The sequence below is a fragment of the Hyposmocoma kahamanoa genome, unplaced genomic scaffold (genome assembly GCF_003589595.1).
Source record: "Hyposmocoma kahamanoa isolate Upper Pololo Valley unplaced genomic scaffold, ASM358959v1 92, whole genome shotgun sequence".
In the NCBI taxonomy this organism is placed as follows: domain Eukaryota; kingdom Metazoa; phylum Arthropoda; class Insecta; order Lepidoptera; family Cosmopterigidae; genus Hyposmocoma; species Hyposmocoma kahamanoa.
Genome location: NW_020654748.1, coordinates 7656237 through 7677796, shown reverse-complemented (window position 1 = coordinate 7677796; position 21560 = coordinate 7656237). Strand labels below are relative to the sequence as shown.

The following is a 21560-nucleotide window of genomic DNA, read 5'->3' as shown; positions in this document are numbered from 1 at the left end:
TTAGATATCCCTTAGAGAAAAATAAACTTTCTAATTTTTTTTTTTTAATTTCTTAACTTTCTCTTTTCTACTACGGCGTATTGAATTAACTTATTCACAATTTTAATGATTGAGGTCCTAAAGCATCTTATCACACATGTAAAAATGCAATAATTATAATAATAAGACACACAAAATAAACAAAATTAAATTTAGTAGCCTAAAAATCGGCAATTTTGAATAAAAAAAATAAAATTCAAATATCTCGAAAAGGGTTAAGTTTAGGGTAGGGTGTTTCATAGTAAAATAAGTCGGAAATGATGAGTACTCCACGCCCTTAACGGATCTAGCACGACTTTTCCTGTAACCCTGTATACCTATGTACCTTTAGTAGCAGTAGAGCTCATTGTGAAAGAGTTCGTCCAGGAAAGTAGTGACACCTTACCTATTTCTGCAGCCAAGTATGTGATCACGGAACGCAATACGTAGCGTTCCGCTTTTGTAGGGTAAGGGTGCTGTCGTTACATCAGGGTATTTCTATTATCGAGATAAATAACTATGAGTTTCACGCCTGGTAATATTCAGATATAACGACAACTAATTTTTAATATCATATAGTGTCTCACGAGGGTTGAGAGATTCTATTCTATTGGTAATTTTATTCTTACACATACTCAATTCTAATGGGGATTCTTCCCCTTACAAGCCTCCCTAACCACCCCTTACAGCTTGCCCGTACCACCATAATATTTCTTAACCCCGCAGTCATTCCCTCAGAAAGAGTGGGGTTCAGTTCTGTCCTATTCTGATACGAGTTCTAGTTCTACACTCACCTCCGATTGCTCCATTGGAACAGCCGGAGCTTCTTTCTATAAGTTCTATTTTAATACGTACTAACTTTTCCTCTCTTATCCCACATCTCCTAATAATATTCATTGGACTTACATGATTCTTATGTTCAATGTCGCTTCTCCGAGTTCATCACTTTTCTCACCTTGAATAAATCTCTCCCGCCAGATACTTACGTGTGCGCTCAAAATACCGGTGTCTCCTGTCACCGTCAATTTCTTAAACTCACCATTATATGACATGGCTGCCAACATTGACATCATTAATTCTGTTCAGAAACTTATCTATTTCATCGAAGCTCACGTTTGTCGCGATAGGTGCTGGTGAAATTACAATCCCGTGAGACCTGTCAACTTATGTCTTAAGGTGACGTGCGCAGTAGCAGTGCCCCTCAGATCTTTGCGATTTAAATCTGAGTGGCACTGCAAATGTTACGGACACGCATGTAGCTTACTACCAGGCGCACGACTTGTTCGTCCTGTCACTTGCTATCGTAAAAAACCGGGTATAAAGAAAATTCTGAGATAAGTTTCTCTTGCGGCCGGGCATGGGGTAATTTTCTACAGGCCGTGACCACTCCCTTTCCCTTGATGATCTATCAAACTAATACGTTTCTGAAAACTGCTTTTGTACGTGGACGCTGCCGAATAGATCATCGAGTATGAGAACCGAATGCGACAGTACTCCACGCCGGATAAGGTATTTCGATACTTTGCCACACTGCAAGCGCAGCATCACGATCAACATGAAGTCTTTATGACACCTGACGATTTTCTGCGCTCCATGACTCCGGGAGTTAAACAGCCTGACGGTAAAGTACTAAGAACGGCTAAGCAATGTTAGTCCAATAGTTTTTCACACATATTTACGTTAAATGGAGAACGGTTTATAGCCCTGATTTATGTGTAAATTTCAGCATCGCGCCTCTAATACATAACAACTGTTGTAGATAGGCATTGACTTACAAATAAATGGACGACGGGTCTAATACAAAAACCACGAAAAAATGTCCCAAGTCAACCTATTTAAACGTAGTGATATGTAAAGGAATATGAAAAAGCTAAAATGTTGAATTTAAATTGTAATGCATTGCAGTACAGCTTAATTTTGCTTACAACAATTGAAAGGCGCAAAAAAAACACCATATTGAGCTTCTACTGGAAACTTATCAAAATGCACCATATGTAGCTTCTAGTGAAAACTGCTTGAACACAGGTATAATGGAGTAGCCTTTATTATTTATAAATAAATTTTATACGTAAATGTTGAATTTTATACAATGCCATTTATTACGAGCTAGGGTGTCTAACTTTTTTTTCTTGAGTTTCGAGAATTCTCGTACCCGATTTGTCGAGTTATTCAAGATTTTTTTTAAAAACCGTAAAAAATCAGCTCAATCAACTATGAAACTGAATGTAAACTTTTCGAAAGTTGTTTTGGCCTGGGTGTTCCGAGTTATGCCCCGGAATAAATTCCATCGTCTTGGTCCCAAGTTCGATTCCCAGTAGAACCAATTTGGGAAATGAACTTTTGTAAATTGGTTCTGCTCTGGGATTCTGTTGCTCTGATACTCATGGAGAGTATATACAGAGAGTTCCCTAGTATCAGACCAGGTGGTTGTCTTACAATTGAATACCAAGACCAGAACCATTTAGAAAATTTAATTTGTTAAATTGATCCTACTGGTATCGAACCCGGGATCTTCTCATCCAGTGCCCACAGTGCAAACCGTTAGGCTATCAAGGTTGTACTATTTGTATTATTATGCATTGTTTGCACGTGAAAGCTACAAATTGCTTAAACTTTAAAAAAAATCCTATTTAATTTGCACTGTCAGTCTACTTCAATTACCTTCTTTGTTTCTTAAGTTGGTATATTTTGTCATTCATCCAACTTTTGATTTTTAATGCATTTTAGCGGTGTAAGATGTTCTCTGTTAATACTTATCACTATCTTCTCAAGTTCAAGCTGTGTTTCCTGGATAAATTCCTGTATTCTCTCCTTTCTATGCACAGTTTACTCATTGATGTAATCACATACCAAAGCTTTAATATTATGGTCTTTGATCATGCTTGCATCAGCTCCAGTTTCCTTTCTTTTCTTACCATTTTCTTAACCCGTTCGTGCATAGTACTGAAATTATACTGCACTCAAAAACGTCACCACTTTTCTATATGCCGTAGTGCTTACATTGATTTATTTATAAAACGGTTTATCACTGACGACGGTTGATTCCGTCAACAGGCATAGTCGTACTGCTCATAGTTCTTGCAAATGTTTCTTGTGCATGAAAAAGTACGGCTATGACGGTAGTAGGGTATTTGCCGTTGTGAGATAATTACAAAATTAAAATGCGCGATATTGATTGCGCAAAAGAAACGCTTTCCAAAATAGACACTTAGGTACTAATTAATAATAATAATTATAATAACCCAAACACTCAACATTGCCCCGCATTAGGGAAACCCTGAGTCGCGGGTGCCATGGACACACATATAGACAACCACAAATTACACCCAAACTCACGAGAGAAATAAATGTAGGCCATACACATATTTCTCCCGAAAAACCAAAAAAAAATACTTTCGGGATTATGGAAATTCATGCAAACGTTATTTCGGGCAAATGTATTTTCGATCTTCTGATTCGTAACCCCGAGCCGTAGAAAGAGTACAACAATATTTGAAAGTATTACTAACATGTATTAAAAAATATTTTAATAATAATATTAGCATCAAAGCGACTCTATGAAATCTTTGTTCTAAATATTTCAAACGCTTGTATTTCAAACAATTGAAATTGACGTGATGGGTTTCGTTCAGTCTTTTACGCAAGCAATGAGTCGGAAAGAGCCAGTTAGCTATTTGATTATTTTGATTGGTTTTGTAATTTATATTTACGATTAATTTAAATATAAATTAAATACTATATATACTAGTGCATAAAATAACCATAAAATAAAATAAATGATAACTATGAAAGCATAAAATAAATGATAACTATGATAACACAATGTAGTACTTACTGAAAATATGATATACCATCCTGTTTTTTCACTTTAGTTGAGTAATTTTTACAAGGTTTTATTTACTACACAATACGGCATCATTGACAAGGGCGCTGTCAGTCGAACAACGAAGACTAAAGCGTGATTGACGCTGTGTACACGATTTTAACGCCCTGTAAGTTCGGACACTTTTTAGCGCGGACCCGACGTCCATTTATTTGTAAGTCAATGGTATAATAAGATGACGTCCACGTCGATATAAAAAAAAGTTCGATCGACAAAAAGAGGGGAGTTATAAGTTTGCAAGCCTTAGTCTGTGTATCTGGGTGTGTCTGACTGTGGCGTCGTAGCTCCTAAAAGGATGGACTGATCCCAAAACAGATTTTTTTTAAATTTGATTTAATTTGAAGGCTAATTTAATTGAGGTGATTATTAATACAAAAATCAAACACAGAAGCATTGTTTTGATCCGACTGGACATCAACTTGTATCTACGCTGTACCGTAGCGTTGCTCTGCCAACTGAGCTACAGGTCGTGTTAAAAATTCGACGAAATTCTTCTAGGTGTCTGTTAATTGAGATGGTTTTTGGCTATGGTTGATGAACATCTGTTTTGCCAATTAGTGTAAGGATTTCAGTCATAAAATGAATATTTATTATACTTGGGCTCATTAAATTGGCCTCGACGGGTTATAAGCTTACTTTCACTTTTTAACCGACCTCAAAAAAAGGAGGAGGTTCTCAATTCGACTGTATGTTTTTTGTATGTATGTCGCGCAATAATTTTGTGAACCTATTTTAATGATTTTTGTTGGAAATGGGGTACCTCAGTATTGGTCCCATTTAAATTTGAAGAAAATATTCCACCTCTAAGGGTGGCAAACTAGGGGGTGAATGACTTTTGAGGTCGGTTTTTTTAGTACTCTGTACTGAGATTATTGAAGTACACTGTTTTGTATCAGGTTTTTTAATTTTTTATTTAAATGGTATCGTGTATAATTGAGAATCAGTAATTGAAAAGCATTTCTTGTTAATTTGACATTTTATTTCGCAGGATTGGGATTAGACCAGTACAAGCGATATGACCCCAAGGTAAGTGTTAGAGAATAAAATTACAATTACAACAAATTCGTAAATATAGGTACATCTGTCTTCTAAATATCAAATATAAACAATTTTTATTAGAATAATACAGATTCATAAAGTACTAGTACTTTTGGTAAATATATACACATACAGAAAATATGCATTGAGTTATATGTAAGTTGCTAAGTTTATGACAATGATTTTAAAATTTTTCCGCAATAATATAGGCCTAAAAACATTTATATCTAAGAAATATATGAAAAAATATAGTTTTTGACAACCAGTTGTTATGTACTTGTATATCAATATCTTTGCTATGGAAAACATCGACTACAATTTTTATAACATGCCTCCATTTTTTAGTTTAAATATACATATACTATAGTAATACACAATACACACGATTTATTTAACGTTTTAAAAAAATCTATGTCTGAACTAGAATAACAACGACAAACTAAAAGTACAGAATAAATCCGATACCGAAAACCTGCTTATAGTCCTGTTAAAGTTATATCACTCCGTGAACACTGCACTAGCACCTTCTTCCCTGCCACTCACGCCTATTTCTTGTCTTTTCAGAACATCGGTGAGGTACTGTCCTTTCCTCTTCTTGTTTCTCTACTGCTCTCAATTTGCAAATACGTAACGTTTTCTTTATTATGCACAAACTGGAATTAGTTCCCCCCCTTGCGTTTGTGCTGTGGCCCATTTTGTCACTTTTACGAATGTTAATCACATGTAGTTTATTTTACGACACATGTACGGTATATTTTTTGAGGTCACGTAGTGTATCCCTTTCCCTTTTGCTTGTCTTGTCGCTAATTCGTGCTTGACTGTTCTTTTCGAAAACACAGTTTATTTTAACCAACACACTAGTGAACATTCGTTATCCTCTTCAGCATGGATAGTTTAGATTCTTTATGTTTTATTTGGTAGCGATTTGAACAAAAATTTTCAACTTTCAACATATTCTGCGGCACCTTTACATTTGTGGCTTACCTTTATATTATTTTATAGTGTCTCGTTGCAATTTTGTTTAAATACAATTTATTATAAGACAGGATGATTTCCTTAATTTGTTTTTAGTTTATGTTTCATTAGATAATTATACGAATGTATAATAGGCATAACAGAATCATCAGTAGTACAACATTTCTTCGACATTACATTTGCGCTATCATAGGTCGCTAGGAACAAGTATAATATGTATTGCTTTTTATAGTAAATATTAATATGCTTTCTTTTCATTGTTTAATTTGTACAGACCATCAACCAGCGTTTGAATCTGGATCTGTCTGAAGACTCCATCTTCTACAAGCTTGGCTCGTCCGGCCTTATCACATTCAGCGATTATATCTTTCTACTTACTGTCTTATCAAGTAAGTATACATTTTGAATTTAGCATTAATATTTAAATTTAGCGAAACACTAAAGAACAAGTTATAAACTCCTTATTTCCTAATGTAATTGTTATAAACTTTTGCATCATATCCAAACATTTCAAAATCTATTCCATATATTTGCAACAAGTCGTAAAGCATTCGCTCGTCAAGCTGACTGTAGTACCGTTTTATTAAAGAAGTCGTGTTCTTACCGTCTCGCGATTTGTTCATCACCGTACGTATTCGCGTTCTACGGTCCTTCACTTTTCTGTCCAACACGTATCCGAGACCAAGTTGCAGGATCACAAATCTCGTATCTCTTCGTAGAGTTTCCACTTTACTAATAACGCTAAAATTCACAGCACACGGTGTACAAAACTGGTAATACGGCGCCCAATGCTCGTCGAACTTAATCGACTCATTTTTGTGTGTATCTATTAGGTACGACACGAATTCGTAAAATGTAGGCCCGAAACTTTTGATTGGTCCAAAGATTTTAGTCGCATTTTCTCTGTACTTTTGTACTATAGATCGCGCGAGTTTACGATAGTAGGGTGGAGTGATATTTTCCAACTTGTCTCTATAAGCAGAAAGTAATCTAACGAACGGTTCACGAACAACCAACAAAGACACCACACCGGGCGTATTGACGGCATCTCGTAGCTCTTCCTCACTGGGTCGCGGAAACTTCTTGCGAGCCAGCATAAGCGGCGTTTGTACAGTTCTTGATAGATATTTCTTAGTGTAGCCTCCTGAAAGTAAGTACATGCATCTCGTGTAACAAGCTATTATCTTTTACCTATAACACTTTAAACACAATTCAATATACTTACCCAGAATGTTAAACCTGTACATCCACGAGGAGCTAGCAGCTTTGAATATGTTACACCAAACGATGCTGTGTTGATGATCCACGAAGAATTCCTTACTGTTTATGTATTCAGTGCTCAAATGTCGCAAACGACACACGTTTTGTACTCTTTTAACTCGTGCATCTAGTTCTGCTAATGTTTCATTGTCGGGTTCTTGCCATTCTGAGTTCTTACTATCGGTTTCTGACTCGTCCTCGCCTAAAATTGGACCCTGCAACTAAGGAAATAATTGAGTAATTTAGTGGCAGTAGAGCTCCTTGTGAAAGAGTTCGTCCGGGGAAGTACTGCCACCTATTTCTGCCGCCAAGCAGCAATGTTAGCATTACTGTGTTCCGGTTTTTAAGAGTAAGGGTGCTGGTGAAATTACAGACACATGGGACTTGTCGACTTATGCCTCAGGGTGTCGGACGCAGTGGCAGTGCCCCTCATATCTTTGCGATTTAAAGCTCTGAGTGGCACTGCAATTGTTATGGATAGGCGTGCGCTACCATCAGGCGCACGACTTGTTCGTCCTGTCACTTGATGTTATATAAAAATAAAAATATCGTAGTTGCATAGTTAAAATGTTATAACATTTCTCTTCGATGAAACTTCTCGGGAATAAGCGAAATTAAGTAAAAAAAAACATTTTTTATTGATATAAATCGTTTGCAAAGTTGGGTACAGGAGTACAATTATGATTTGTGTTTATTTACCAGCCACTTAGAATAGTTGTCAGGTGCCAAATCCCAGTCTTTGATCACCGGCGAGTTGTCGCTTCTTTTGAACACTGTCATTTTCATCACTACTAAGTACAAAGAGGCCCAAAACAAGAACGTTATTATCTTTGCGCCACATCTCAGATAGTAAAAGAAGTTCTTTTTCAATTTCCACTTGAATCTTTTCCAGAGTAACATTTCTTCGCGTCATGTGGTACAAAGAACCTCGTTACTAGTTTTTACCGAAAAAAATTACGTATATATTTAGTTTAGGTCGACTATGCTATCATAATTTAATGAATATTGAAAATACAGTAAATAATTAGATCACGTAGCACTGATTTGTTTAGTTCTGATCGTCACGATGTTCAGGTCGCGAAAAGGCGGATTGATAAGTACTGCGTGTATCGATACGATAGGTATATGTAGAGATGTCCACGCAGCCTCCGACGAGATGAGAGCGCACGGGGCATGAGCGAATGTAATGATTTTGCCGTCGCGGAGCGGCTGTTGAAAGTTTATCTCGTGACATTGAAGTTGTGTTTGCTTACGTATGATATGATTTTCTTTTCTTAAGCTTTTTTTGGCGCCATTTATAAAACTAATTTTATTTGTGAAAAGAAAAATATTTACAACTGAATTCTAGTAGAATGCACGATAAAAGCCAATCTTTTTGTTCGTGCGTCACGTCTTACGTATGTTTTTGTATACTGTATTTTTATTATACACATAACGTCATGTTCATTTTGTAGTTTTCGACCCTTAAATCATTTAAAGAATAGTCATACGGAACTTAATGAGCGCTAGAAGATTTATGTACCAAACGGAAAAGTCAACTTTTGAGAAATGGCCATGAAAGTTATCTGTAAAAAAGTTTAAAAAACCCGAGAATATCGTTTTGGTGTTTTATATTTGACGTGTCCGATTTGGTACGTCTAGTAGTAGTCGTAGTGGTTGACGCTTTTAGACGAAAAATCACGTGTTTTGACAAAAAAGGACTTAATTATCAGTCATACTGACGGCCTCGGAATGTAAACATATTAAACGGTTTGTCATGTGTCTTCTAGAAACTATAAAATGTTAAATAATCATAGCATTATTAAAATATTCGAGTTTTCCGCAACCTCTAAAATTACACCAGTGTATGACAGATAAAATCTCTGATGACCCAATAGTTGACTATGGCAAAATAAGATCAGAGTACCAGCATTTGACAGGACGTTATGTTAAGATTTCATAGTTATTTGACTGAAACGATTACTTTATAACAATAAATTAATAAAAGAAGAAATAACTAAATCAAGAGAGATGCTTCTCTTGATGATGATGATGATCTTTGACACTGACCCAATGTATGACACTTTTGCGTATTTTTTGTAAAAATAAGAAAACAGATAATGATGTAACTACAACACCGTGTTAAATGTACTAATAATAGCATATGTGAATTCCGTTTAGAAGCTTTCATCGATTAACTCAATATTTTTTCAATGTAACGACTGTTTTTGCGAACAGGTGATCCGAGTTGAATGTGCATAGTGTTCTTACAAAAATCATTAAGACTTTGAGTAGTTTTAATGAATTTATTAGTCGGAATTTCGTTAATTATTGGTAAAGTGTTTATTAAAACTATTAAATATATGTACAAACAATTTGTTTTGTGTGTATTTGTCAAACACTACTCAAACTACCCATAGAAACTTACCACTAACAGAGTAATCCAAACCTACGTTCTCCGTCCTTACCAAATGGTCGAAATTAAGCCTTAAAAATATTCATTTGTACGAGTGCTTGACATGGGTGTCAACTACTACGAAACTTTGAAATTTTGCACGAGTGTTTGACATGCCTCTAAAATAAAATAAAAATAATAAACATGAATAAATACACACAAAACAAATTGTTTGTACAGTTATCTAACAGTTTTAATAAACACTTACCAATAATTAACAAAATTCCGCCTGATAAATGCACTCAAACTACTCAAAGTCTTAACGATTTTTGTAAGAACACTAATGCACTTTTAACTCGGAACATTTGTTCGCAAAAACAATCGCTACGTTGAAAAAGTATTGAGTGAATCGATGAAAACTTCTAAACGGAATTCACATAAGCCATTACTAGCACATTTAATACGGTTTTGTAGTTATAATATCTATTTTCTTATTTTTTCAAAAAACATGCAGAAACATTGGGACAGTGTCAACAATTGGTACATTTATATTACTATATTATTAAACGACTTAAAAAAAAAGAGGAGGTTCACAATTCAACAGTTTTTTTTTGTGTTTGTATGTTACGTCATTTGTGAACCGATTTCGATGATTTTTTACTACTTACTTAGTCACTATTTTTGTGTGCGAGATGCATCTGTCTACACAATGTGCTATGATCATGTCAAATGGGAATCATGTCGCTCCGCTATTACCCTTAGGGTGGGATTGGAACTACCCCGTAGTCTGCAGAGCAGCGAGGCCGTTTTTTTCGCATGATGGCATTAAAATCATCTATATTAGTGTAAGAATCCGCGTTATTTAATGACTGCAGGATTTATATTGAATTATAAATAAAAAAATGTATTGTAAATATAAAATGTACTGAAAATGCCAAAATGAAAAACAATTGTGAATAAACAAAAGAAACAAAAATAAATAAATTGCAAAGGAATAAAGAAGTATTTAACAAAAAAGAAATTGTATGTCGTTGACATAATTGCGCCCGCGCATGAAATTAAAATAAACCACCTATTGACACTTCAGTCACAATTAAGTATTAAAATGTTTAAGATACATTTAAACAAAATATATAACTACATATATTAGAACTATAGTAATCTTAACAAGTAGGTAGTAGTCACAGTATGATACAAAACTATATTGGCAATACAACGACTTTAGAAAATGCCAAATGCAATTGTCAGTAGAAAGATTCGAGGTTTGAGTTACTTGCTCATCAAACAATGAAATAGGGAACTCTACATCTGATAATTGGAAATAGTAGGAATTATTCTTCAAATAATCAGGACCATGCCACCACAAGCAGTTACGTAAAATATCCTTGGGATCTCCACCGCGAGACAGAATATCTGCTGGATTTGCCAAACCTGGAGTGAACTTCCATGTCATACCATTAGTTAATTTATTAATTTCTTTGACACGATTAGCCATATATGATGGCAATTTCTCCTCAACAGTGTTTATCCACCCCAAAGCTATTTTTGAGTCACAAAATAGAAATATTCCTTTTACATTACTTATTATGGTTAAGACCTTTGAAACTAGTTTAGATAAAAGTAAGGCTCCATTGAGTTCTAGTTTTGGAATAGTTAATTTGGAATCTAAGCCAACAATACGAGATTTGGCGCATAAGAGATTTATGTGATATTTTTTATCAACGGTTTGCACCTTCAAATATATGCAACAACCATATGCGTCAGATGATGCATCAGAAAATCCGAGCAATTCCAGTTTTTGTGCTTCATGTAGATGTAAGTCTCGAGATATAAAAATTTCATCCATATTGTATATTGAAGAATGAAACTCCTTCCAGATTTTTTGAAGTTTGGAAGGAAGAGGTGCGTCCCAATCTAGATTGTATTTCCACATTTGTTGCAAAATTATTTTAGCCTTGACGACTATAGGGCCAGCGTAACCCATTGAATCAAAAAATTTACTTATGGAACTTAATACAGTACGCTTAGTCTCTACTTCAGGTGCAGCTATAACCTTGCCGCTTAACTCAAATGCATCTTTTTCAATGTTGAAGGAAAGGCCTAATGCTTTTACTATCAAATCCTGATCAAGATCTTTCTGTTGAAAAGCGTATTTTTCCGTCGGAATATCTTGTAATACAGACATATCATTAGAGCACCATTTGTGTGGTTCAAAACCACCCAACTCTAGCAAAAGAAAGAGCTCTTGTTTTAAGTCAATCACGCCTTGATAACTATTGCTACCGCATAAAAGATCATCGATATAAGAACTTGTTATAATAGCCTCGCTCGCTAATTTATAATTGTCTTTATATATATTTGCCAACTCAATTAAACATCGAGTAGCTAAAAAGGCGGAACTTGTCAGGCCGTATGTAATTGTTTGTAACTGTAAACATTGTACAGGTTTATTTTTATTTTCTCGCCAGATAATATTTTGTAAAACGCGATCATCAGGGTGAATAAAAATGTGCCTGTACATGTGTCTGATATCGCACATGAGAACATATTTATAAGTTCTAAAACGCAACAAAATATCAAATAGTGATTTCTGAACGACTGGTCCATTGCAAAGAATATTGTTTAGAGATGGACATTTACCGGACCTTGCGCTCCCATCAAATACAACTCGTAGCTTTGTCGTTAATCTTTCGGGACGAAGCACGCCATGATGTGGAAGAAAATAAATTGGTCTGTTTTCCGGTAAACAATTATCCATATCAATTATTTTAGCGTGTCCTAATGTCAAATATTCATTGATGAAATCTACATATAATGAGTGGTACTCAGGATCTTTATCGAAACGTTTTTCCAAATTGTACAAACGTTGTAAGGAAATTAAAAATGAATCCGATAAATCGTAATCATTTAAGTCACATTTTCGTGGCATGCGAACTTCAAATCTTTTATTGTGTAATTTTACTGATTCTTTAAAAATCATTTCGCTATAATCATGTTCCGGTAAACATTCAACAAAAACTTCTGGCACGCTTTCAGTCTCCCATAACTTCCTAACATAAAAATCTTGATCAGAAATACTTTCCTCTGAATGCATTGAAGTGAAAAAGTTAATTGAAGGTAGCACATTACCGGAAACGATATATCCAAGATGAGTATTAATTAAAATTGGTTCGTTGGGAGCGCCTTCTACCTTTCCATCCTTCAAAACTCTGAAGAAGATATCGGCAGCCAAAAGAAGTGAAATCTCCCCTGGAACATTGTAACCTTTATCAGCAAGTTTGACAAAGCTTGCAATTGTAAAATTTGAAATGTCAAAATTGTTTTGTGGCAAGTTAATTGTAATTTTGTCCACAATGGAACATGTAATATTGACATTGAAGTTTTCTGTAAGTGAATGTAATTGTAAATTAACTCCTTTGTCAACCTTTTTTACATTGTCTCCTAATGTAACAATGTTTTTAGAAAAATCAAATGTGGAAACACCTAGCTTGTAAGCTAAGCGCTTTGTACAAAAGGAAGTTTGACTTCCCGAATCAAGTAAAGCGCGCACAATGTACATGTTGCTGTAAACATCTGTGACCAGAACTTTGGCAGTAGGCAAGAGTACATTATGTTCACTTGATTTGATAGAATGTAAAACTTGATTAGAGTTACTCTCCTCATTGACATGAATCAGCGCATTGTGGTCTTGATTGCAAACTGTGCATTTGAACTTGTATCGACATGGTTTTTCATGAGAATTCAGACATATCTTGCAAAGTTTTTTGTTAGTTATCAACTGAAGTCTTTTTGCCGGCGACATCAATATGAAATTAGGACATTTGTAAAGCTTGTGGTCCTTGGAACATGTAATGCAGTTATACACCTTTTTTACTTCGTTTGATACGTTCACTATCTTAGGTTTCGATGTTGAAGGGCTTGCTTCTAATGAACTAGCTCGTTTATCAATGAAATCGAGCAAATCGGTAATGTTGGGAAGCTTGTCGCTTGAGCTTTCTGAGTGGTAAAGTCGTAATGTAAGTGTATCAATCTTCCTGCATGCAATACAAAATAAAATCGAACTCCATTGATCAACTGGTTGTTTTAAATTTTGTAGAGCCATTATTTGTTGTCTAATCTTTACTGTCATGGATCTTAATTGATCTGGGGAACCATGATGTATAGTGGGAAGATCCAATATGGTATTAATATGCTTTGCAATTAGAATAGAAGGGTTATCGTATCTTTTCTTGAGTAATTCAAGCGCAGAAATGTACGAATCATTTGTGAGTGGTAAATTATTGATAATTTCCAAAAGCTCTCCCTTCAAATATTGTTTTAAATAATATAACTTTTGTATATTTGACAAATTTGGATTTTGATGAATTAGCGAATCAAACAAGTCTTGAAATGAGCGGTAGTTTTCTAATTTACCATCGAAAGTAGTTATTTCTATGCGTGGAAGTTTCAAATAGCTTGATGTTGCAGAGGGAGAGGCGCTGTGGTTCCCAGTTTTGAAACCTTTACAGCTCTTCAGCAGTTTTTCAATTTTAGCGAGCAAATTGCAATAATGCAGCTCAAACTCATCGCTATCATCGTCGCCCTCGTCAATGCATAAAATATCATGTTGCGTATTTTGGAAGTTTAGAAATGTTTTTCCAATACCTTTCTCTGAACTTCGAGCATGGCGTCGTCTACCTCAGCAGATTCCAAAAATTTCTCCAAATTTGTTAACGTCCTCTTATGTTGTCCTCGCGTTATTCGCAAGGACGTCAAGGTTGTAAGATCTTTGCCTGCGTGCTTTACCGTGCTTGAGTCGCTGGAGCAGGTTTCATATCCTTCCATTTTAGAAAAAAGGGTTTCGGCACCATAAATATGTAAGAATCCGCGTTATTTAATGACTGCAGGATTTATATTGAATTATAAATAAAAAAATGTATTGTAAATATAAAATGTACTGAAAATGCCAAAATGAAAAACAATTGTGAATAAACAAAAGAAACAAAAATAAATAAATTGCAAAGGAATAAAGAAGTATTTAACAAAAAAGAAATTGTATGTCGCTGACAATTAGCCTGCGCAAACGTGCCTGACGCGCTGTAGAATCAGGGCGGCCCCAGCAACATCCTAAAGGCATTGTTGTACTATATCCGCAGCGCGCCGAGAGTCCGTTGACCCGCAGGGCGCACGTGTAGAACACCTGACAGTAGGCTCTAAACAATGTTAGTTTGTTTTACAGGGACACTACAGCGCGCAAATCTGCGGGCCAACATATTACAGCGGACCGTCAGCGCCCTGAGTTCCCTCTCAATGTCTACCTCGTCCTTAATGTCATCAGTTACAAAATGCCCGAGATATTTAAATTGGTTAACTCGCTAAAGTTCTGCACCGTTGAGTGTAATTTTGGGTACATGAGATGGACACTTACCACCGACGGCTCTAAACACCAGAAACTCGCTTTTTTTAACGTTATACAGGATACCATGTGACAGTGCATAACGTTCAAAAACCTGTTCTAGACACCTAAGCGCTCTAACCGTTGGACTCACTGATGTCGTCCGCGTAACTGATGTTATTGACGCTGACGTCATCCACGCGATAGCCGTCCCTCATGCTGCTGAGCTCAACGATCAAGTCGTTAACCTATAAGTTAAAAAGCTTTGGCGAGGTCAGACCCCCCTGCCTCACTCCACACTCTAATTTGAATGACTCTGAGAGCTTATTAGCCCACCTCACGTAGCTCACTTGATTATGATATCAGTATTGAAATATATGCAACAACTCCGCTGGCACTTCTCTATCTCGAAGCTTGTCCCACAACACATCATACGACACCAGGTCGAAAGCACGGGAGAGGTCGAGAAAATAAGCGTTCACTGGCGTTCGTCTTTCAGTGTAGTACCGAATCGTATGTTTTAGAGCCAGAACCACACTCTCAGTTGAAAGTTTGGGACGAAACCCGAACTGTGCGTCGTGCAAGTGCAAATAACTTTCGAGACGATCGTCCTGCAGACTGTCAAGCACCTGTGCCATAATCGTGGCCAGTGAGATGGGTCGATAATTGGCCCTGTCAGTTACATCACCCGTTTTGTTTTTAATTATGGGCACTACAATTGTACGCATGAGATCATCAGGAAGGTATGAGTGGCACATGCATAGAGAGAAAAACATAGCTAGAACTCTTGGCAAGTGAGGTCCGGCATGCTGCAGATGCTCAACGCTGAGGCCGTCGTGACACGGAGACTTTCCTCATGTCATTTTTTTCATACCATTAAAAACTTGCTTTGACTTGCTTGCTTTGAGGTCAGTGTCACTACAAATCCCATCGTCGATCATCCCACACGATGCCCCTATAGGTGACTCATCCATGGTATATCATACATGGTATCAAGCGTCCTATGATGCTCTATGTTGTTATAGTGTGAATCGGTACACAAGACAAAATTCTGTGGGCACACAATCTGCCCCAGCTTATCACTACATAATCGACAATACTCCTCGATCTGATCTTCATCCCTCTCCCCCCACATTGTTTTATTGAGACTCTCGCTATTTATAGGCAACGTAGATTTAATAATATTTAGGTTACACGTAAGAGTGATGGGAAAGTGATCAGACCAAAATACGTCGGACACTACACTTACATCAGTAATAGTACTGTAAGTAGCTTGAGTGACAATGCAGTGATCCAGCCAGCGCTCCGTAACACACATCCGTGCACACACAAAATAAGTTAGTTACTACTTAACTGCATATATTTGAAAAAGATACGTGATTAATGTCCATACCGCAGCTCGACCTGTCATCCTTCTACTTGGAAGGTAAATTTACACGTGGCGGTACTATTGGTAAATGATATCTCTAGCGCGACGTTCTTATTTAAGCCTATTTATTTATTTCGATGGCGTGTGCTGGACTGTTAAAATTGCGCGTTTGATCTAGCTCTCGTGCCACCTACGCAATAGACAAGAATAATGAACTTATGCAAAGTATTATTTTTTTAAATAGATAGATTTAAATCTAAACGAGAAATTAACCTGATAGATGTAAATCGAAACGGCCGATTACTGCCAAAACGTTATGCCGTATCGTTGGCCGTAGCGAGTTCGGTCGTTATGCCTCATGATTAATGGTCTATTTATATTAAATTCAATTCAATTCATTCATTTCTTTATGATACACAGGTTACAAAAGGTGTTACAAAAAGTTCATATATGTGAACTATGATCACTATGATCCGCATTTCAGCATACAAAGTTTAATTTTTTTGTATAAACACACTAATGCAATAATTTGTATATTGTATTCATCCCGTCCAATAAAATAATATCAGTCACAATACTAAAATAAACATAATGTCAAAAATTAAAAAGAACATATACAATGTCAATTTTAAATGAAGTCTCTAATATTGTAGAATGCCATTTCATTGAGGTAATTAAATAACATTGTTTTAAACTCTGTAGCATTATTGCAAATCCTTATTTTAATCGGAAGTTTGTTATAGACCTTCGAAGCCATTACAACCACGCTTTCTCTAAGTAGAGCAGTTTTGCACGGTCTGATTTGTAGTCGATCAGAACGGCGTGCACTTCTGACATGTTGAAATAATTCAGGATGGCGCTGTACGAAAAGTGATAATTCAAATATACATATACAAGGATGGATGTGAGAGTAAGAATTTTCGGCTTTCTAAAATGTGGTTGACAACTGTCTTTTTTCTTCAGACCACAAATAGCCCGTATGCATCTCTTTGAGAGACTTTATACACTATTTATCATATAAAAAGCAAATAAAACAGTATATTCCAGCCTATAGTTAAAATGAAACGATCAACGACCAAAATCTGTATTAACATAAATAATGGAATTGTAAAGCGTTTTAAACATTTTCGGCTTTCAGCAAAAGTGGATACATTTCAGCAGTAGAGCTCCTTGTGAAAGAATATTTTATTTCCTATTTCTGCCGCCAAACAGTAATGTGAACATTACAGCATTCTGGTTTGGAAGGGTAACGGTGCTGGTTAAATCACAGGCACATGGGACTTGTCAACTTACGTCACAGGGTGACGGGCGCAGAGGCAATGCCCCTAAAATCTTTACGATTCAAAGCTCTAAGTGGCACTGCAATTGTTTGCAACGGGATAGGCGTGTCGCTTGCCACCATGCGCACGACTCTTGGTATTATAAAAAAAACGATATTGATCATTTTGCTAGTTATCGACATGTCGACATTTAAAAAGAAAATAAAAAAAGTGTCGTACTACACTGACATATATTATTTTAAAATTGCAGCGTCTCGACGCCACTTCGAAATCGCGTTCCGCATGTTTGACTTGAACGGTGATGGCGATGTGGATTGCGAGGAGTTCGAGAAGGTAGCCGCCTTGATCCGGCAGCAGAGCAGCATTGGCTCCAGGCACCGGGACCATGCGAATACTGGCAACACTTTTAAGGTAATTAGATTTATTAAAGTAAATCAACAGTCTATTGCAATTAAAATATATGTACTATAAGTCCATACTAAGGCCAGTAACAAATTTTCTAGAATATACTTTGAAATTAACAGAATATATATAAGAAACGTTCATTAAAAACAATAGCAGTTTTTAGACAGAGAAAGAACAAAAAAGAAAAAAGAAAATAATAATAAGAAGTAAACCCAACATAATATTCCATACGTAATAAAATTAAGTTACTTATGATATTAAATACTATTCGTCTACCTTCAGGTAGGCGAATTGTTGTGACATTAAATACTATTCGTCTACCTTCAGGTAGGCGATAATGTACTTCAGTTCAATATATTTAAATACGAAATACTTAAAGCAATTTAAAAAAAACATTACAGTATTTATATAAAATAATACACACAACGTCACTGACTTCATACATTATACAATACATGATACATTTCCTAGTGTCTTTTTTTTGTTGATCAAATCCTAAGTTCGTGTAAACTCAGCGAACATATCTATGTCATTAAAAACATTATTGTATGTACCAGTGGCGAGGCGTGAAAATTTTCCTTGGTAATTTTCCTTGGTTTTTTCCGTAAAAAATGCGCCTTGGCAACATTTAAACGCAACACTATTAGCACACACATTGACCTATCAACACACACGTCACAAATGGACATCGGGTCTAATACAAAGACCACGAAAAAACCACACAAGAAAAAAATGTCTGAAGTTAACCTATACAAACGTAGTGACATGTAACGAAATATAAAAAAATAAAACAGTTAAATTGTAACGTCATTGCAGTACTGCCTAATTTTGCTTGCAACAATTTAAGGGCCCAAAAACACCATATTCAGCTTCTACTGAAAATTTAACAAAATGCACCATATTTAGCTTCGACTAAAAATTACTTGAACACAAGAGTAATGGAGTAGCCTTTATCGTAAATATTAATTAATTTTCATATATATTATTATGTCGAATTTTGTACAAATTCCCTTAAAAAAATAATAAAGATTTGGGCAGATCCATGCATACAAATATTACTACAAATGTGAAAATAAGCGTGTACTATAAGAAATGTACCGATATTCCAACGAAACGTAAACTCAAATATCTGTAATTCCGAAAACCGATTTATAATAAAACCGTTACGCTTTCCAGTAATTTTTATGCTTTTCACAAAGACAAAATTAGCTTTTGTTTTGTAATCTTCCTAAAAAATGCATTTGACATTGTGAAAATTTGAGATAACGTTATTTCGGCCATATGTATTTTCTGACTTCTGATAGGTAATCCCAAGCCGTAAAACGAGTACAACAATAATTTGTTAGTTATTGCTAAACGTTTAATAAAAAATCATTTTAAAAATAAGATTAAAATCAAAGCGACTCTATGGTTTCTTTGTTCTAAATATTTCAATCGCTTGAGGTTCGAACAATTCCATCTTCCATCTTTTGCGCATGCAATGTGAAGAAAAAGGACAGTTAGCTATTTAATTATTTTGTGAGCTTTTGTAATTTATATTTACGATTCATTTATATATAAATTAAATACTATAAAGCTAGAAAATAACACTTTCATATGAGAACTATGATAACACAATATATTTGTTTAGTGAAAATATGATACAAAATCCTGTTTTTACAGTTTACTGCAGTAATTTTCACAAGTTATTATTATATGGCACTGCATGAGTGACAACCGCGCTGTCAGTCGAACAAACGAAGACTGTTGCGCGATTGACGCTCTGTATGCGATTTTAACGCCCTATAGGTGCGGACACTTTTTAACGCGAACCCGATGTTCATTTATTGATAGGTCAATAAGCACGCAAGATACTAGGTCACTTCAATTCACAGGTATGCTTAGTCTACACATAAAATAACCATAGCTTTTATAGTAATTTACATTTTAAGATGACTTAAATTTAAAAGTGAACGCTATTCGACCATCGAACGATTGCGGCATTTCTTTAGATGTTATAAAGCTGATTTTTGCGAATGTGTGCGTATATTTTGATGGGAGCGCGTAGATTTCATGAGTGAAATAGAACTCGCAGGTCCACCGGTTTACCTCGTGCTGATTGGTCGAGATACACCGGGACAAGTTTATATGTCGGGACAAGTTATTGTGAGTTTAATAATGAATATTTTGAATAAATGTTTTTTAAGTGGTGGGGTACGCGCGCTGCCACTGGTAAATAGGTACGCGGAATATTTTAGGCTAGCCGGTGGGTATCGAGTTATATGCACGCTTCGCCACTGGCACATGCCACATGACATAACGTTGCAAGAACTGCGTTTTGTCCATAATTATTTGAGTGGTAGGGTGTACTAAATAAACGTGTATCTTCGACGATAGCGTGGAACGGGAAATCCAACGCCAGGAACGGATCGGCATTTTTTAAAGCAGTAACTTTGTTCTTAATAGAGTTTTTTGCGTGGTTTTTATTGAACTGCGTGAGTATATTGTGGACCAAATGGGTTGATTACATACATGGTTTTCTATAGATTATTATTGTACTATTTCTATAGTGTGTGGATACAGTTCGCATTATCATGAACTTTAGTGGTTTAAAATTTGACTAGAAACGTTGTGTACTTACTATGTTTTATATTATAAATAATTAAATAAATTTTAATATATATTTACATGTATGTATAAAAATTGTGAATATTTTGCATGCCAGAGAGAGAGGTAGATCACAGTGATTCAAAATACATTCTTGTCATATCTTTGTTGATATCTGATGTTGAATGCTCAATAGGAAATTGGTATTTTTACTAAGCGGAAATATGTCAGATAACGAAATACTATTGGTTGTTTAATCTCCTCTTTACATTGGTGGCTAATGGCACTTCAGCTAGACATAGACCTCGTCTAAGGACCTCTCCTTGATGTTGGTGATGAGACCATTATCTATCTAATTTCACAAGCAGATTGCAGACTAAAATAGAATTTTCAGAATTCATATAACTTGAAAACTTACACGACTAATAGCAAACAAAGAGTCATGACGTGACGAACTCCAAACAGGAACTCTATAATATGTTTTACATTGTTTTCTTCACTGTTAAAGTAAGTGACACTTAGAAAATAATTCATGGCAAGGAGTTCAAATAATTCATGGTTTTATCATTCGTCGTTTTCAGGGCATTAACTCAGCTCTGACAACATACTTTTTCGGACAAAAACTCAACCAGAAATTGACAATTGAGAAATTCTTAGACTTCCAACAACAGCTTCAGAAGGAAATTTTGTCCCTCGAGTTCCAGAGAAAGCAGCCAGGTAATTAATTAAATAATTGATCTATTTTTTTGTTTGTATCAGTTATTAATTATACGCTCTTTATTATTTAACGTAAACTGGTTCAAAATAGCGGCATAGCGTCTGCCACGGTTTGCTGGAAGATGTTGGTTCGAATTCTGCCGGATCGAAGGAATTTTTTCTTAGTGTTCGATCTTTGTGTTAATAATTATTATTACAAATTAGTGCAGTAATTTCACATTCACCAGACAATCACCAAAAAACTTAAAATTGCAATTATTAAAGCGACATCTCTAGTCAGC

The 21560-nt window shown here is 35.6% G+C and overlaps 2 protein-coding genes across 2 annotated transcripts in view; one reads left to right on the top strand and one right to left on the bottom strand.

Moving 5' to 3' along the window:
- LOC113236668 (calcium uptake protein 1 homolog, mitochondrial-like) overlaps positions 1 to 21560 on the top strand; it is a 40288-nt gene that overhangs the window by 7056 nt on the left and 11672 nt on the right. Inside the window, exons 3-8 of the mRNA XM_026472829.1 lie at positions 1480 to 1639; positions 4890 to 4927; positions 5504 to 5515; positions 6189 to 6303; positions 17822 to 17982; positions 21144 to 21279. Of these exons, the coding sequence (XP_026328614.1) occupies positions 1480 to 1639; positions 4890 to 4927; positions 5504 to 5515; positions 6189 to 6303; positions 17822 to 17982; positions 21144 to 21279 (622 nt within the window). The remainder of the gene's footprint in view (positions 1 to 1479; positions 1640 to 4889; positions 4928 to 5503; positions 5516 to 6188; positions 6304 to 17821; positions 17983 to 21143; positions 21280 to 21560) is intronic.
- Positions 6328 to 8259, bottom strand: LOC113236921 (carbohydrate sulfotransferase 11-like). Its single transcript, XM_026473146.1, has 3 exons — positions 7874 to 8259; positions 7140 to 7395; positions 6328 to 7058 (listed from the first exon to the last, which is right to left on the bottom strand). Exons 1-3 carry the CDS (start codon positions 8072 to 8074, stop codon positions 6376 to 6378), a joined length of 1140 nt encoding a protein of 379 aa, XP_026328931.1. The 5' UTR covers positions 8075 to 8259; the 3' UTR covers positions 6328 to 6375.

What these genes read in the sequence shown, in the direction of transcription:
- LOC113236921 (XM_026473146.1), bottom strand. Translation starts at nt 8,074, where the DNA reads ATGTTACTCTGGAAAAGATTCAAGTGGAAATTGAAAAAGAACTTCTTT. An exon ending in ACAACTATTCTAAGTGGCTG is followed by an intron (nt 7,396 to 7,873) that starts GTAAATAAACAC and finishes TTATTTCCTTAG; the next exon opens with TTGCAGGGTCCAATTTTAGG. An exon ending in GTACAGGTTTAACATTCTGG is followed by an intron (nt 7,059 to 7,139) that starts GTAAGTATATTG and finishes ACTTACTTTCAG; the next exon opens with GAGGCTACACTAAGAAATAT.